At 36.6% G+C, this 18,850-nt stretch overlaps 1 protein-coding gene across 1 annotated transcript in view; it reads left to right on the plus strand.

The window, feature by feature from the left end:
* The first annotated feature begins 1,718 nt into the window (after nucleotides 1-1,718).
* Nucleotides 1,719-18,850, plus strand: part of CAPZA2 (capping actin protein of muscle Z-line subunit alpha 2) — a 32,494-nt gene continuing 15,362 nt past the window's right edge. Inside the window, exons 1-8 of the mRNA XM_034431030.3 lie at nucleotides 1,719-1,901; nucleotides 8,600-8,663; nucleotides 12,246-12,297; nucleotides 12,803-12,866; nucleotides 14,089-14,295; nucleotides 16,055-16,134; nucleotides 16,988-17,066; nucleotides 18,738-18,809. Coding sequence (XP_034286921.1) covers nucleotides 1,863-1,901; nucleotides 8,600-8,663; nucleotides 12,246-12,297; nucleotides 12,803-12,866; nucleotides 14,089-14,295; nucleotides 16,055-16,134; nucleotides 16,988-17,066; nucleotides 18,738-18,809 — 657 coding nt within the window. The 5' untranslated portion in view covers nucleotides 1,719-1,862. The remainder of the gene's footprint in view (nucleotides 1,902-8,599; nucleotides 8,664-12,245; nucleotides 12,298-12,802; nucleotides 12,867-14,088; nucleotides 14,296-16,054; nucleotides 16,135-16,987; nucleotides 17,067-18,737; nucleotides 18,810-18,850) is intronic.

Here is an 18,850-nt window from a genome sequence, read left to right on the forward strand (position 1 = left end):
CAGGAATGTTTGTGGCAGGGACTTAGGGGTCTGGACTAATGCAAGGAACTACTGAGTGCATGCCTTTTCCATAAATCTTCTTATGTGGAAAGGATGCATATTTGTGTTTACCAACAAACTGGACAGGAACATGTAACAAATCAGGTGTGGTCAGAGAAATTGCCAAGGAATTGCAGGATAGGGCTTCCAAGATAGGTCAGAGGTTATAAACAACTGACATGTGGTTTTCTTGGTTGTCTGGATCCGGGTGAATTAATATGGCTGTGGCAGGCCTAGCTTTTATTCCTTGTGCAATCCCTATGCTGAAACATCTATAAATAAGAACAGTAAAGGAGATTCAAGTTGAAAAGGAACTAGCTTTGATAGAACGTTTTCTTAATCAACTTGGTCCATATCCTGTGGAAGAACATAAAGATTCTGAGGCAGACCCATATGAGGAAATGGAACCTGTAGAAAAAGGTAGAGAATCTCCCCAAGAATCAAGAGAGTAGAAAAACAATCAAGAACTACCTATCCTTTATTTTTATTAATTATCTTTTGTTAGACCCTATATATGGTAGATTTGTTTATTGGAATCTTGTATACTCAGAAGTTAAACTTATATGAGAATAGTGAAAGTTTCTGCATTGAAAAACTTTCAGAGGGGGGAATAATGTAATGAAGCGGGCTCTGATGGATGACCACTGGATAACTTTCTATTCACTCTATTCTAAAAAGAAATGCATCTGGTTGGAAAGAGTACAAACTCAGCCAAGGTCCTTTTGGTTCCTCTAGGAGGCCTCTAAGTTGTCAGAAGAAAGGAACATTCTAATAACATACAGCTTAAAGGTTGGTTAGGTCAAGGGGATCCACATGAGTTAAAAGTTGTCCATCGTCAAAAGATAAAAGATATGCTTCAGTAATCTACAAAAAGAATTATGATTGTTTTACAAAGAAACTCTGTAATGTCAATTAAAATTGATAAATGTATAGGACCATATGAACTGCTGACTTCAAAAGAATCCTTTGTCTAGAAGGGTATAAAACCATTGTACCTAATTCCTGTCTTTGTTCAACGCTTCATGTACAGAGCCTTGAACCTATTGCGCAATATATAAAATCTGTCTCTGATCAACCCAAAAGTTGTGTTTGTCTTATTAAATCCACAACACATTAATAGAAACATATTTTTATTTAACAACTCCTATGAACTCACTAGACTTGTTATACAAAGTATCCACAAGCATTACTTATATGAGACAATTGGTGTTGTTGAAACAATGAAAAGCAAAGCTTGAAGAGAGGGTGGACTCTCTTGTTGTTAGCAGTTGGTAAACAGAGACTGGGTTCCGGTCGGGGTTGCTAGGCTGGTAGGAGACACCTCCCTGCATGTATGGCACCGCGTGTCTTCAGGGTCGAGAGGTTTACCAGGTAGCCTGCTAAATGTTTATAAAACGAACAGATTGAGATTGTAATTTGAAAACTCCCCCCGGTTAAGAAATTAAGCATAAAACTCGAAGGCTGAACCTCGTAATCCTAAAAAGAGAGAGACCCCTAAAATGAAAATCCCCGTAGGACAGATGACAGCCTCAACCCCGGAAGACCGTTTGCGCATGCTCTTCCTCTGCAGCTCCCCTCGTTTGCTCGCTCCCCTGACGTTGCGCGCTTGGGCCTCGCGCTCCCTCTCTACCTCCGCCTCGAGGCCGCGCCCCGAGTCCGAGCCCCGCCCTTCCTGCTTGACTGAGGGGCGGAGACGGTGGCTGGGCCTTGGCGGCTGCTGCTCCGGCTGCTGCTCCTCTTCCTTCTCCAGTTAACGATTTGCGAGTCTCCGGGGCTGCTTCTTCTTTTTTTTTTCCTCGTGGGCTGCCCGGAGAAGAGCTAAGATGGCGGATCAGGAGGAACAGCTCTCCGAAGAGGAGAAGGTAAAGAAGGCCCTCGCCGCAGGAGGAGAAGGGTCGCGTTGGGGGAGAGGGGAGGAGGAGGAGGAGGAGGAGGAGGAAGCGGTGGCGGTTTCTTCTCCCCCTCCCGGGGACAAGGAAGGAAGAAAATTAAGCAAGCGGATGTGGAGCAGGCTCGAGCCGTCAGCCCGACTCTGCCAGCCTGGAAAGAGGTTAGTTTCCCTCTGCCCGAGGCCTGCTTTACTCGCCGCCCTCTCCGCTCCTTGTACGGTCCGATGGCTGAAAATAGGCTGCAGGCTCCGGGCTGGGGCTGAAGCAAAGCGGGCGCGCCGGATCCGATGTCTCCACCCCGCCTTCCTCGCCTCTCCCTGAGTCTGCCTTTCCTCTTTCAATCCGGAGGAAACCCGGCGGATGGAAAGGGGCTCCTCCTGGTCAAGCCCCTCTCTCCTCCGCCGGCCTCTGGAGCTGGTCCCGCCGCCTCTCTTGTCGCTGGAACGGCTCAGGGCAATTTCCTGGTGGATGGCATAGCCCACTTGATTTAATGGTGGCCCATAGTCTGTTCACGTGGCATGAAGTGATTTCCAAAAGATGGCTCGGGGGGACACTTGTTCTTTACGCCCCTGACTTCTCTGACCTCTAGTCCTTGACTCGGAAGATTATTTTGCAGATCTGATTATATGTTCTAATGTTTTGCTTGGAAGGGGCTCCCATGCTGCTTCTATTTTGGGTTTTCCAGGGGCAGTTTGTTAATCTGGTGCTGAGGGTAGTTCTGACTGGTTAAAGGGTAATTTCTTCCTGATCATTTCTTCCTAGGAGTCTTAAAGTTTGCATGCCTTTTCTCAGATCCATCCTAGAAATGCCTCACTTAGTGTTTCGATTCCCCCAGCAAAGAATGTGGCCTGCCTGCATTTGCTTTTGATCTGTCAATCTATCTGTTATTATTTACAGTGATGGCTTATATGTAGCATAATGTAAAAACCCAGTTAGTAATAAATCCTTGTTTGTTACTAAATGTGTTTTTAAACCATCTCTCATTTTCTTGTGACACTGTATGTTTATAACATGCAGCTGTCACATTCCTACATTACTACTTATGTGTATGTGTAAATTATTTAAAGCTAGATTTTAAGATGTATGAGGTTCTTTTTTCCTGGTTTTATTCATTTAATAGCTTTTGAATAAGTATAAGTCAAATCATTTATGTATTCTTTTATATTTGTCCTTAAATTTGATATACTGGTATGAAAAGGAAGTCATTCCCCTTCAATTAACCGAACTAAGTTTAAGAACATCTTGCAAAATTTTGATTTGATCCTCCTATTATGCTAAGTGTCACTTCCTTAACCATGGTTTATAGAATCCACAATTTCCAAACTTAAAACATGTAGTTTAGAGTCATGCAAATTGATAAGCCATAATATGGGAAAGTTACTTGATGTGTTAATTGTGATTTGTTCAGTAAAACATAATTGCATGAGTCCAAGCTACATATTTTAATTTTGACAAGTGTAGATTTAATAAATGTGCTTAAAGAAATGACCAATTGGCCATAATAGGATCAGATCAAAATTTTGCAAGATGGTCTTTAGCTTGATTTGGTTAATTGAAAGGAAGTAACTTCCTTTTCATGCCACTATTATCTAATTATAACCCTACAGGAATAATTGAATTGATTTATATTTATTCAATAAAAAGCTTAGTTTAACCAAAGCTTAGTTGTATATTAACTTAACTGTGATCTAGAGGTTTTGTTTCCAGAAGGCTAGCTATGTTAAGTGATTTCAGTAGGAACCATAGAGTCTTGAGTTCACATTAATCTATATACTACTAAAACTTTCATTCCCATAGCCTTTAACTGGGAGAAACAATGCATCATAGAGCAATAATTTTGAGCCAAGGTACCTCAAATAGATTAATTTACAGAATGTGTTCAAAATCTGGGATCCATAACACTCTTGGAATTGAAATTTGGCAACTTTTATAAAACATTTTATGACATAAATATATCACAACAATTTATTCCATAATACAAAACATCATAAAATATTTTCTGTGGTAATGTTTGACTGCTATCTAGTTCAACCTGGGCTGTTTTCAAGGTAGATATAGCTCTGTAGCCCATCTTTTCCAGTGAAGGCAGTAAATTAGAAGTTCTGTCACTGTTGAAGACATTGAGGAATCTAATAAGGAAATATCTCTGAAATGACCCAACCATGTCTAGTATACAACTGAAACTCTCATCTCTATAACCTTTAACTGGATGAATCACAGGGCAACAATTTTTGTTCCAAGGTACCTCAAATGGACTAATTTACGGAATATCTCCAAAATCCAGGACCTATGACTTCTGAGAAAATTAAATTGGGGAAGTTGTGGCTTTTTCAGCTGCTGGGCTGCTGCTGTGGCCCCATGATCCTCATTTTCAACATTCCCGATAGTGATAGTTTGTCAGCCATTCTGGCAATCCTTTACTCCCTCCCTCATCCAATAGCAGCCACTTATCTGTCTTCTAGGAAGGGAAGGTTGAAAATCCTATGTATCCTTACAGTCTGTGCTACCCTCCCCAACCCATGCTACTCCTGCGGTGTCTTCCTCAATCCCTAGGATACCTTTTGCATACTTCTATGCATCCTCGTCCACTTTGCAAGCCTTCCTGACCCAAGCTAACTTCCTATGCTCCATCCCATCTGACCCAAACAGCATCTCCCCAGCACTCTTCCCAACTCACACTGCCCACCTGTATGCCTCTATTAAGCCTAAATATGTGTGACATAACTTGTGCACAGCCATTAACACTTTCCAACCTGCACACTTAGCTGCCTACTGGTCTTGGAATTGCAACTCCCTTTTGGTTTCCCAGTGACTCTTTCCTTGCAAGCTTCCACAAGCACAGTAAATGGAGAAATAGTAGGAATTTGAGAGAGGGAAGGAAGGATGGAGGAAAGAAGGAACAGTGCAGAAAGAATAAAGGGAGAAGGAAAGAGGGAGAAATGTGGGAGGAAAAAAGAGACAGGGTAGAAGGAAGAGGGAGGGAGAGGGGAAAGGAGGAGAGGAAGGAACATTTCTGATGCTCCTTGCCAGCTTCAATATATATATCTGAAAGGCTAACCTAATGCAGGGGTCCCCAACCTTTGGGTCGCGGCCCACTACTGGGCCATGCCCCTTTTGGAACCGGGCTGTGCAAGCAGAGGAGAGGATGCATCCACGCGCAGCTCCACTCACAAGTGGCGGGTGCTTGCACTTACACATGCAACTCCACCTGCAAAAGCAGCGGGAGTGGCAGGTGCTTGTTCAAATAGAGGTGTGCGCACATGCCTGCAACACAGAACTTTCCCCCCACAACTGACGGCCAAGCCAGAAAGGTTGGGGACTGCTGATCTAATGGATCAACTGTTGTCCACTATGTTTAAAATATTGCCTTAAACTTATGTTTATTTAGGTTGAAATTCTTAATAACACAATAGATATTACACAGGCATTCTCTGAAAACTATGTTTTTGATGTACTCCCAAAAGCTCTCTGCTTTCTTCTAGAATACAAAAATCATAGAAATTGATGACTTAAGCAATAATTTCTTCATAATGAGGCAAATTAAATTTTGTAATAATTAGGTTATGAGGTTATGAATTTTAAATGTTTTTGAGTATATAAATTGATATTTTAATTGAACATTGAATATTGATTTACTGTCTCTATCAAAATATATACAAATTCAGTTTTCATATAGAAGTTTGAAATATCTTCCAGATATCACCCTGATGGTTAATGCAGCAATATAGGAAGAAAAGGGGGAAAAACCTCCTGTTTTCAACATGCATGAATTTAATAGATATGAAGAGCCCAGGAAGACAATCTTTGTATAAACAGAATTTTCACAAGGAATTTATATTTGCCTCACCTTTCTCCCATAGTTGGTAATATCATTGAAAAGAAGAGGAAGGGCAGCATTCTTCCAGTACTTTTAGGTTAGGCACCAGGTTATTGCACTGTGCACAACTCTATGCTTATTTAAAGTAAAGAGGAAATGCAAATGTATGAGGAAATAATTTAGGTAGGTTTCATGGGGGAATATTAAGCAACTCTCAATTTTGAACAGGAACCCTACTTCCTCAAAACACACTACATTTTGTAGCATATTCTGAATACAGATTTGCAAAAAATTGTAAATAAATCAGCAGGTACCTGAGTTGAACATTTGGATGACTAAGAAATAGAGTGTTAAAGAAAGATGAGAAAGTTGCACAAAATCTGGAACTCTGTCTTAACTGTTTTCATTGTAGAACATGTTGACAGAATATCTTTAAATAATATACTGAAAAAAATCTAAGGAACTGAGATAATAAGCAATTACATAACTTAGTGTCTGTTGCAAAGAGCTGAAAGCAAAAGTAGGGTTCCCCCATTTCCCATCTAAAACCAAACATTCAGATCTTCATTTAGGCTTAATAGATCTTAATAGATCTTCCTCCCAAAGGAAGGGGGGGGCACACTCTGTATGAATGATCCTTCTTCAATTTCAGAAACATGTCAGATCTGTACCTTGAGGCTCCACAAATAGTTTTCATTTTAGATCTTGCTGATAAAAAGCAATTAGAGACTCCAGATGTTAGTCCCAAGTATGCTTGACTCAAATGTAAAACCAATGAGATTCTTACAGATAAGTAACATATTCTTAAATAACTCTGGAATATACTTAAAGATAACCAATACTTGATAGTAAATATTGTCAGAGGTTTTTCAGAAGAGAATTAGTTAAATGTAGGAAATGTTAGGAATCGTGATCATGTGATTGCAGGAATGTTGGAATGGCCACAATTTTATGAATAAAACTGAATAAAACTTTTATGAATAAAACTGGTCTGGACATCATGGAAGTTTCAATTCTTCAGGACTAATAGATCCCAGATTTTTTACGCATTCTTTCAGTCAGCAGTTTTTAGATATCTTGATTCAAAAATTGTGGTAGGCTAATTTGAGGGTAGAAACACAAGCGTTTTAATAACATAGAGGTAGATATTGCAGTGAGGTGCTACTATCTTGGTTTTTCATCTCATTTATATGTGAGGGAGGAAGAGTCCACCCACTTCCCTGCAACATTCTTTAAGATGAAAAAAATTAGAAAAGAAACGAAGCTGAATATGCAACCTAAGAAAAAAAAGAAAGATAACCTACTTTATATTATAGTATATACTTATTAATAATCACTAGTTTATTAATAAATATACTACTATAATATGAATAGTACAAATATTATTTTAAATTATCAAAATCTCTGTCAAAGTTATGCATATTTCTGTATTGCAAGAATTGTAAATACAAATCTAAGTAAGCATTGCTATTGCCTTATAAAGGCATGAACATGATATATGGGTTTGCTTTTAACTAAATTGATTTCCGTTGTGGTCATAAACATGAAGAGGTTAAGAAGAAAGTCTCATTTCTTATCTCTTGTATGTCTTAAGCAAAAAACCTCTAATATTCTTGTTTAATACAATAATATTTGTGTATATTTGTATTGTAGATTACATTTGTAGTATTTTTTCTAAGTTTTATTAAAGTTTATTATAGATAAAATACAAATATAAAAAAGTCCAAAAAGGTAAAAAGTGCAAAGGCTAAAGAGAAAGAAAACGGGTAGTGACTTCCAGCTTTTTTCAGTGCAGTTACAAGAAAAGTTATAAACTCAATCTTTTTACATTTCTAATTTCACATTATTTCATAACAACATAGTCAATTTAGACAAAAATTTAAAATCAAAGTTTCATTTTTTTCTGTTTGGAGAATTAAGTCCAGAAGTGGTTTCCAAGTGGAAAAAAAACTAGATAAATTCTTCTCTTTAATTTAGACAATCTATTTTGACATCACCACCAGGTCCAGCCCCTTTAGCATCCATTCTTCCATTGTGGGAACTGATGTGTTTTTCTCTATGCATACAAAATTTTTGCTGCAGTCAACATTTAAAATAACTTTCAAACACTTTGTCTAGCAGACCTAAAAAAAAGACTTCTGGCTTTAATTTTATATTTATTTTAAGAATTTCTGAATTAAAGTTTTGTCCTAGTATTTCCTTTCTTTTGACAAGAGATGATAAATAGTGCTGTCTTTACAATTACAAAAAAGCTTGCTCTCTTTTTTAACAGTAATATGTTTGTCTTGTGTATTAATTTGGTAGCACTAAAGAATTTAAAAGTTGTATTAAGAGTTATGCATATTAGCAGTTTACTGAAAATATTGGAAAAATTAACCCGCATTACTGTATTGTTATTTTGTGCTCACTCATTTGACAAAGCATTTCATCACAAAGAAACAACTGCTTTAGAAAGCATAATTAGGCAATTTATAATTATGAGTCATTAGTTTTAGAAGAAAAAGTAAGGCTCCTGTTTTTAGTTGCGGTGCTAACAAAAATCCCACCTTTGAAGTTAGTATTGTATTGGAAATATTATTCTGAGATATTTCAGGCAGTTTATTCCTGAAAGATCATTATTTTCTTCACCTCCCAGAGTATTATGTCTAAATTGTGCTATGAATGCTACAGGTTTTTTGCGTTTAAGTTAATAACCAAACTTCTATAACAATTGTATAGTAGAATTAAGGTATACATACATTTCTTTCTTAAAAATAAATCTCTGTTTTTTAATACACTTCAGGTTTTTTTAAAAAACACTTCTTGTTTCCTTTACAAATTAGGTTGAAAAATATAACAATTGTTTTAATTTCAGGTGCGCATAGCAGCAAAATTCATCATCCATGCTCCACCAGGAGAATTCAATGAGGTTTTTAATGGTGAGCATGCTATATGTTGATTTTCATTTCAGATAGTCTATATACAGTGCAGCATCCCTTTTTGAAATGGAAGAGTCCTGTTTCAGATTTTGATCATCTCAAATTTGAAGCATCTTGTTTGTAGTCCAAAGCTGCTGTTCCAAACTTCCTGGATGCTTGAAATACTCATTTTGAGCACAACTGTTTTAATATCAAGATTTAGTAAATCTTAGTCTTAATAAAATTAATAATTTTTATATAGATACCTTAGTGTTTGAATATTATAATATCTTGCAAGTAATGCAAGTAATACTTTTAAGTCACAGATTTCCCTATTACTGAAATTGATGTACCATATTTTTCGCACTATAAGATGTTCTGAACCATAAGACACACCTAGCTTTTGGGGAGGAAAAGAAGGGGGAAAAATCTGCCTGTGCCTCCCAGCAATTTGCCTCCTTGCAGCCAACAGCCTGGTCAGCTTCAGCACAGCCTGATTTAGCACAAGCAGCTGATTGGCGGTTGGATCAACCTCCCAAAATACTGCTGATCAGCTGTTCCAGGCCACAGGGATCGCCACTGCCTCTGCACGCCCCATTTTTGGCCCATTTCAGATGGGGATTGCTGTTGCCAATCACCACCGATCAACAGCAATAGGCGGTGGCAATCCCCACCACCTGGAACGAGCTGAAAACAGGATGCATGGAGGCTGAAAATGGGGGGCACGGTGGTGATTCTCGCAGCCTGGAACAGCTGATCGGTGGTATTCCGGGAGGCCTATCCAACCGCCAATCAGCTGCTCGTGCTAAATCAAGCTGTGCTGAAGCTGACCAGGTTGTTTGCTGCAAGGAGGCAAATTGCTGGGAGGCAGAGGCCAAAGGGTGGGTGGGGGCGGATGAGCGGGGCTTCGGCAACATTTGCTCTATAAGACGCACAGATATTTCCACCCCCTTTTTTGGGGGGGGGGAGTGTGTCTTATAGACCGAAAAATACAGTAATTCTTTGGCATAATTGATATCTAATGCCAAAATGAAGATTTGATTTTGTCAAGCATGAATCAGGACTTTGAATATGAAATACTTTAAATTAGAAGCATTTTGTGCATATTTACTTTTGAGTTACATTTCAAAGTTTCTGTTTAACTGAAGGTAATGTACGTGTGATTGACTATTTTTTAAAATTTCTCTATTACTGTTAAGTCTAAAAAGAACGTAGATTGAATATAAGATTAAAGTTATAAGATAAGTTAGAAATATTCTGTTTAATAGAATATTCTATTTAATATGTCCTCCCCCATGTCATGTTCTTTGTTACAGTGGGGGACTAAGCTGTGGAATTGATAATTGGTTCAAGCTCTAATTAATAGATCTGCATATCTCCCTTTTATGAAGTTTGAGGGGATTTGAGAAAACGATATAAAAGGAGACTTTTTTTTTAAAAAAATGACTTACGAAGTGATTAGCCATGATAGTTGCTAAAGAGGTGTTAACAAATAGAATAGACTTAGTATAATATCTAGAGTCACCAATTGTCTTTAAATTGAAACTGGCAATAATCAAGCTATAAGCATTTGAAATGGTACCATTCTTGAGAAAGACAACCTCAGAGTGATTCTGTTGCCTCAAATCCTGCACTTGCCTGACAGTTTTTACTCATTATTTTGTCCCCCTTTTTTTTCTTCCTGTGAACGTATGAATTAAAGAAGCGTTATTGGTGTTATCTTGTAGTCTTTGAAGTTTTGGTGGTGCTTTTAGAATTAGTGATCAATTGCTATATATGAAAGGAAAGTATCTTTTGTAATGAAGTAACACCAACTTACATGAAGAGCCATTGAAGTGAGAGCTGATGGCAGGTGACGATTAGGGAATACTTTAGAGCTGGTAGAAGGAACTAAGTTTCGGAAAGCCAGGATATTTTTTCCAGCCCCGTTACTGCAAATCCATCTTTTCTTTCCTGTAGTAAATACTAGAAATGAAATGTTTCAAGGTTGAGGTGCTTCAATCTTGGGACAATCTACTGTTTAAACCTTGAAATATTTTAATTCTTTAGTTCTTAGCTGCATAATGAACATAATGCCATTGTAAGCTACTGTAAGCTACATTCTGTTTCTTCATATAAGTGCAGATTTTGACAGTGTTTATTATACTGAACTCTATTATGTGCATATTGAAATGTAAGGAGAAATTTTGATTGAATTTCTAAATTTGAGCTGTTATATAAATGCTTTTTATATTTTTTCTATGTGTTTGTTTGAACTTTTTAATACTATAGTTATTATTATATTACCGTATTTTCCGGCGTATAAGACTACTGGGCATATAAGACGACCCCTGACTTTTCCTTTTAAAATAGAGGGTTTGGGCTTTACTCGCTGTATAAGACTACCTCTCTTCCAACTCACACCAAATAAAAATAAAATAAAATAAATAAATAAAATAAAATTAATAAAAATACACACACACAACACAACACAACTAGCTCACCCACAATGTAAAAGCAGCTGTGCTAGACCCAGAATGGCCTCTGCAACAAGCAGGAACCTCACACAGCCACCAAAAATCCCAAAAATCAACTTTCACACTTTACACACACAAAATTCCACATACAGCTTTGTGAGATTTTGAGTGTTTGTGTAGGTAGAGTAAAACACTACAGAAACACACAAAATCTCAGAAAGCTGCACAAATATTATTTTATTTTATTTTTATATAAAAGCAGCTAAATTTAAAACTTCCTAAACTTTAAATGGCTAGGTCTAAAAAAAGAACAACTAAAAAAAACCCAATTAACTATTTTTTTTAAAGCTCCCAAAGGGGGAAAAAACTTACCCAATAGAACAGGGGTCTCCAACCTTGGCAACTTTAAGACTTGTAGACTTCAACTCCCAGAATTCCTCAGCCAGCTTTGCTTTGCTGGCGAAGGAATTCTGGGAGTTGAAGTCCACAACTCCCTGCCTGCTTGATTGCAGGCAGGGAGATTCAGTTGCTTGCTGATGCAATCGATTGCAGGCAAGTGAAGCAAGGCAAGCGTTGCGACTAGCAGTTAAGGTAAGCAAGCTGGAGTTGGGGGGGGGAGATTTTTGCTACCGATTAGCAGTCAGTCAGAGCCATTTAAAAGAAAAAACTTTTTTAAATGGCTCTGGCGATCCAAGCTGAGTTGCTTGATGAGCAGGCAACTCAGCTGGGATGGTCAGAGCTTGGCTCGTCAGAGCCTTTCGGGCTGGTCTGCCTGGTTACAGAAGAACCACACCTGGCATATAAGATGACCCCCGACTTTTGAGAAGATATTCATGTGTTAAAAAGTCGTCTTATACGCCGGAAAATACGGTATATACAAATGTGTTTGTTTTCTGGGCAGAATTGTAAAGTTATGTCCTGTTAAATATAGAACAGATCCCCCAGAAAATTTAAATGCTATTTCCTGTGAAATTTCAAGAAGTATATTTTATCCTTATACACAGCTGGCATAAATATGTAGTATTAAAAGCCTTTAGTTTGGTTGGCATGCATTTGAGATGGATATTTTTTATTTATTAGCATATATTTTTCTGACAGGGTTTATATCCACTATATTTACCATATACTAATGCTCAGTATTTTTCAGATGTTCGTTTGCTACTTAATAATGATAATCTTCTCAGGGAAGGAGCAGCACAGTAAGTATTAACCTCTTAATACAATACCTCTTTCATGGCATTAAGAAAGAATGACATTATTGAAAATGTCTATTGAGACATATAGGTAGGCAAGGAAGAGGATAATATTTCTCATTGCCCTTTCAAAATTTTAATTGCTGAATTAAAATAAATAAATAAACCAATATATGACTCATTATACACTGCTAAAAACAGCATAGTTCATTTACCATTCATGCAACATGTTAATCTAAAGACAAACAAGTCATGTCATGACTTATCTAGAGCAGCGGATCCCAACCCTTTAAATGGGGAGAGGTTTTTCCGCTGACCAGAGGGTGTGGTTTTGTGTGCTGCCTGCATCCCGTGGATGGGGCTTTGTTTGTGTGGCCTGGTTTCTGACCCCTAATCTAGAGGATATAGTGATTAGAAATAAATATCTGCACTTTGTACAGAAATAAATATTTGTTTTAGTACTTACTTTAATATGTAGCAAAATTTTATCTAATGTCTCTTGTCTTTCTAGCGCATTTGCACAGTATAATTTGGACCAGTTTACTCCAGCTAAAATAGAAGGCTATGATGAACAGGTATCTTTGAAAATATTTAAGTTTGAAAATTATTATTATTTAACATCTGATGAGAATATGACAGAAGAGAAGTAAACATATACACACAATGCACATAATTGTATACAAAAATTCTATGTGGGTATGGCAGTGGTCTCATAACAGGATGTTGAATTCAGCTATCCAGGTAATTGTCTCGGGTTGCTTCATGCAGATCATCTAGGGAACCATAGAACGAATGTTGTGGACAACCTTGCACAATATGTTTAATTGTTTGCATATCAACATCACAATCGCAACAAGGGGACTCTTATCCCCACTGATATAGGGCAGAGGGACTAATTCCAGTATCACACCTAATTCTATACAATTTTATCCAAACAGAATGAGGCAGGTCAAACCCAAGTGGCCATAATAAGGTACCTTAGACCACTATTCTCTCCAGACATTAAACTGGGTAGATGATGTTGTTTTTTTTTTAAATTTATATGCTGCCCTTCTCCGGAGACTCAGGGCGGCTTACAATGCGTTAAGCAATAGTTATTTTTCATCCTGGCCTACAGGATTTCAATCTCGTGATGGACTGTGCATAGTCCTAGTGAATAGGAGGGCCTTGTTATTCAGCAACCTTGACCATAGCTGAACGAGAGCTTGTCTTCTAATGTGACGCAAATTAGCATTATGTTTTAATTAAGTAGTTTTTGATAATGCAGATTATAGATCACATTTTTGGTTAATTATGGAGTATTCAGAGGTGTCTAAACAATCTGGTCTGTAACTGATTGAATAAATAAATGGTTTTGGTGCTGCAATATTAACTTCACAATGTTTGTCTTATAGTCCATTCTAATCTGATTTTATTAATCACCATTATTTTTCTCCAAATATTGCAACAGAGACAATCATAGTTAAGAACTGCAAAGAGTTGTATCTGCAGAGGGTTGTATTATTTAAATGGAGAGAAACTGAAAGGAGGAAAAGTTATCAGAATGTTAGCCAATCATATAATTGATTTAATCATCTATTTTTTTTAGTGGAAGAGCTCTATGAAAACAAATACTAATTGATATGAGTTATTTTAATTTTCTATTCAAACTTCATATTCTTTATATGTGATGGATATTGTATTTAAAATTGTTAATGTATACTATGATATCAGATGTGTATAAACAGTACTGTTTATATTAATTAAAAGAAGTAGAAATACTAACTTAGAAATGCCCCTTTTATAATTTTTTTGTAGGTATTAATAACAGAGCATGGTGATTTGGGCAATGGGAAATTTTTTGATCCCAAAAACAAGATTGCTTTTAAATTTGATCATTTACGAAAGGAGGCTACAGATCCAAAGCCTCACGATGTTGAAAATGCAATTGAGTCATGGCGAAACTCCATAGAAACAGCAATGAGAGCATATGTGAAGGAACACTATCCAAATGGTGTCTGCACAGTAAGTATCACAATCTGGAAAATGCTTGGATTAAAACTATTATTTAGATTGCATAATTAAAATCTTTATTTCTGCTTTAATTCATGGGACATCATGGATATTGCACAAATAATCAGCCACAGCTATAATACAGTCATCTTGTTATGAATTGGCTGAAAATAGATATGGCAACTAGGAATTTTGATAACCAACAGAGTTATCAATATTAAAGGAAGAAAACCATTAGCAAGGCATTCTATTTCAACATAGTGCTCATTTACTGTATACACTGGGAAGTTCTATTTAGTATGATTATAGAGATAAATGAAATGGAAAATGTTTTTGCACGTTGCTGCTCATACATTGGCCAAACCATTCTTGGGTGGGTTGTGCTGCAGTCAAATCAAAAACGAACATTTTTATTGTTCCAAATTTTACTTGAGACCCAGTTCACAAGAATGTCAAAATATAAGTACAGAAAGATTGGTGTACTTGCTCTCCTTTTGTGTCTTCCTCTGTATGGCCTGTGTGCCAGCCTGTCCACTGATTTTGTTACATACATATCAGCTACCCTATCCATGCCCTTGCCAGTAAATTTATATGTAGATTTCGATTTAAAATTCAATTGAGTTCAAAATTTCTGGTTCTAAGCAAGAGAGTTGGGTTATGCCCCATGACTTTTTTTGCCACAGTTGTTAAACAAATCACTGCAGTTCTTAAGTGAATTATTTGGTTGTTAAGTGAATCTGGCTTCCCCCATTGATTTTTCTTGTTGGAAGCCAGCTGGGAAGGTTACAAATGGTGACCACATGACTCCGGGACTGTACAGCTGTCATAAATACATGTCAGTTGCCAAGCACCCAAATTTTGACCACGGGATGCCGCAACATAAGTCACTTTTCCAGTGCTTTTGTAATGGTCACTAAATGAATGGTTAAAGTTGATGACTATCTGTACTTGTCTCCCTTTAACTGCCATGTATCACCATCTTTTATTCACTACCTTATCTCACTAGGTAGATAATGTTTTATACATCCCTAATAGGTAAAAAATATACAAAGAATTCAACAGAATGAGGCTAAGAGCCTTCTGTTTCCACAACTATTCTGTTTCCACAGTGTTTGATTCCTGAGTAAGGCTGCATACAAAATATGAGCATATTAGTACTCTATATAGTATAGCCTTTATTGTCATTGTACATCATATATACAACGAAATTGGTTTTTACTAATAACTAGTATTTAAAGGTACATTGTGTTCACTAATAGAGATAATATGTAATCATAATCAATAGTAAGTAGCTAATAGTAACGATGATTTTCCCATATAATAAATAGTTCATAATGCCAAGTCATAATCTAAATTTATATTATTGCACTATGTAATAGATAAATCCAGTGAGGTGAATATAAGTGAATTTGTGAGATTCAATTTAAACCACAATCTGCCAGGAAATTCATGGGAAAAGTGCTTTCTTTTGTTTTTCATTACAGAATAAGAAAAGAACTATTCTCATTTTATCAGAAGCAATATTTAGCTGCACATTAAATGAAAATATATGATCCTCTATTTCCAAATTTGTTGTTTAGCATGTTAGGATTTATTAGCTAATATTCTTTAGGTTATTCAGTATTTTGATGGATCCATAAATGTACTGTATATTAGCAATATGTTTTTAATGAAAACTAACATCAGTGTCTGAAGGTGTTTTTGTCTGATTGCAGAGTAAAGAAATTATCTAAAGTTTGAAAATTAACGTTTTTCCCTATTTGTGATTAAGGTATATGGAAAAACTATTGATGGACATCAAACAATTATTGTTTGCATTGAAAGTCATCAGTTTCAAGCAAAGAACTTTTGGTATGTATAAATTGCTTTATTTAGAAATAGATTTCAAAGGAAGTTTTATTGGCATTTTTATTTCAGTTTAATTTTAAAACATACGTTCATCTTGGGTAATATCAACTGTTATATATATTTCAGTTGTGACATACTAGTTTCCCTTCTGCTGAGTCTCCTAAAAGTATCTCACAAAACTTGCTGTAAAGATTCTTCAGTCCTCTAGAGCAATTTTAGGAGACTTGGCAGAGGCTTCAGTATTATTAAATTGGTGCAAGATTTTTATTTTTTTTTAAATTTGATTTATATGCCGCCCTTCTCCGGAGACTCAGGGCGGCTTACAATGCGCTAAGCAATAGCCTTCATTCTTTTGTATATTTATACAAAGTCAGCTTATTGCCCCCACAACTGGGTCCTCAATTTACCTACCTTAGAAAGGATGGAAGGCTGAGTCAACCTTGAGCCTGGCGAGATTAGAACCTGCAGTAATTGCAGGCAGCTGGTCTTAATAACAGGGTACTTTAGACCACTGTACTACCAAGGCTTTTGAGCTATATTGCATAAACACTTTTTGATGCGAATAGGTTATACCTAATATATAGGGGTGTGTGTGTGTGTGTGTTGAAAATTTATTACAAATATATGCGAACTGTTTGTAAATAAAGTTTTTACTACTTTTAATTTAAATACAGTATAAAGAGTTGAAAATTAGAAAAAAATCCTTTGAAGAGCTAAAGCAGAACTCCTTGAAATACATCATTTTTTTAAAAAGCATTTTGTAGCAATTTTCAAGACATATTTCTCTTTCTCTCTCCTCTCCCCCCCCACCTTCCCTCCCTCCCCTGTTTCCTTTTATGATTTGTTTTTTTAAAAGGAATGGTCGTTGGCGATCAGAATGGAAATTCACAATAACGCCTTCAACCACCCAGGTAGCAGGTATCTTAAAAATTCAGGTATGGCTACCCTAATTTACCAGAATAAACTCAATAACCTAGTAATATCCCATGCAAATCTCAAAAGATAATTTATGGATATTTTCAAAAATTATTTTGCATTTTTCTATTGGGACAATGCACAGGTAGTCCTCAACCTATGATCACAATTGAGCTCCAGATTTCTGTTGCTAAGTGAGACATTTGTTAAGTGAGTTTTGCCTGATTTTACGACCTTTCTTGCCTCAATTATTAAGTGAATCACTGCAGTTAGTAACCTGATTGTTAAGCGAATCTGGTTTCCCCATTGACTTTGCTTGTCAGAAGGTCCCAAAAGGGGATCACATGACCCTGAGACACTGCAACTGTCAGAAATATGAACCACTTGCCAAGCATCTGAATTTTGATCACATGATCATGGGGATGCTGCAAAGGTAACTGAGAAAAACAGTCACAAGTCAATTTTTTCAATGCCATTGAAACTTTGAATGGTCACTAAATGAACTGTTGTAAGTCAAAGACTACCTATAAAAACAATTAAAATATTATATACACCATACAGCAGTGGTCCCCAACCTTTATGACTTGTGGGGGAGGGGGGGGAAGACTTGTTTGTGCAAATTGACCTGCGCACAGGTGCAGGTGGTGGTACGCACTGGCCCACCAGTATCACATGTCTGTTCCAAAGAGACTACTTATGTGTAGTGCTTGATTTATTGTCATTCATTTAATGACCTTTGCTAAGAGTGCTGAAAAAAATGACTTAACATTTGTCCTTTTGACCATCACAAGCATCCTGTAATCAAAATTCAAGTGCTTGACATCTGGCATATATTTACAATAGTCCAGCATCCTGGATCACATGATCACCATTTTGGGTCCTTTCCAAACGGCTTCCAACAGACAAAGTCAGTGGAAAGAGCTGGATTCACTTAAAGAAACAAGGACATAAAATTGGATGTGACTCCTTTAATGACTGCATCACTTAATGATAGAAGTTATTAAATCCTACGGTAATTGTAGTTATACTTTGGGGATTGCCTACATTTTTTGCCAGTAAGTATATGTCTGTTTGGTTACTGATATCTAGGTCTCTGAAAATTTCATTTTCCTGGGAAGAAGTTGGGAGTAAATAATTGATGGAAAATGCATGCTATAAATAACTTGGTTTGTCAAGGAGATGGGCTGAGTCTTGCTTATTTGTTCAGCTGAACATATTTTTGATATCTCTTCTTATATACTCTCTTATCAAAACAAAGTAAAAATACACAGCCAGTGTAGTACTGTATAATGATTAATGTCTACTGCAAAGAAACATTTCTTCAAGTCCATTCTCGGGCACAAAAGATCTTGCTGTGCAGTTTTGGGTCACGTTCTCTCTACCCAACTTACTTCACAGGGTTATTTTTTTGTGGAAAAGTGAAAAGGGAGCAGTATATATACTACTTTTAAGATCTTAAAGATATATATTAAATGATAAAAATAAGATCTGAACAATACAAGTAAATTTAAATCTACAAGTGGTAGGCAGTTATGTTTTATTAGATTTAAAAAGTATTTGAATCTTTGACATCTGAATCATATCTCAATCTGCTAAAGACTATTTCTTATTTTGGAAGGCAAAAAATATCACTGGTATATGCTGCCAGTTTCTGTTTGTAATTATTTTACTGTGAACTTTCTTATACATAGGTTCATTATTATGAAGATGGAAATGTTCAGCTAGTGAGTCATAAAGACATACAAGATTCTCTAACAGTGACTGTAAGTATCTTTTTTCTGTGCATTGGTATAGGAACATTACA

Source organism: Pantherophis guttatus, chromosome 7, assembly GCF_059756535.1.
Source record: "Pantherophis guttatus breed Tessera chromosome 7, ASM5975653v1, whole genome shotgun sequence".
NCBI classification, from domain to species: domain Eukaryota; kingdom Metazoa; phylum Chordata; class Lepidosauria; order Squamata; family Colubridae; genus Pantherophis; species Pantherophis guttatus.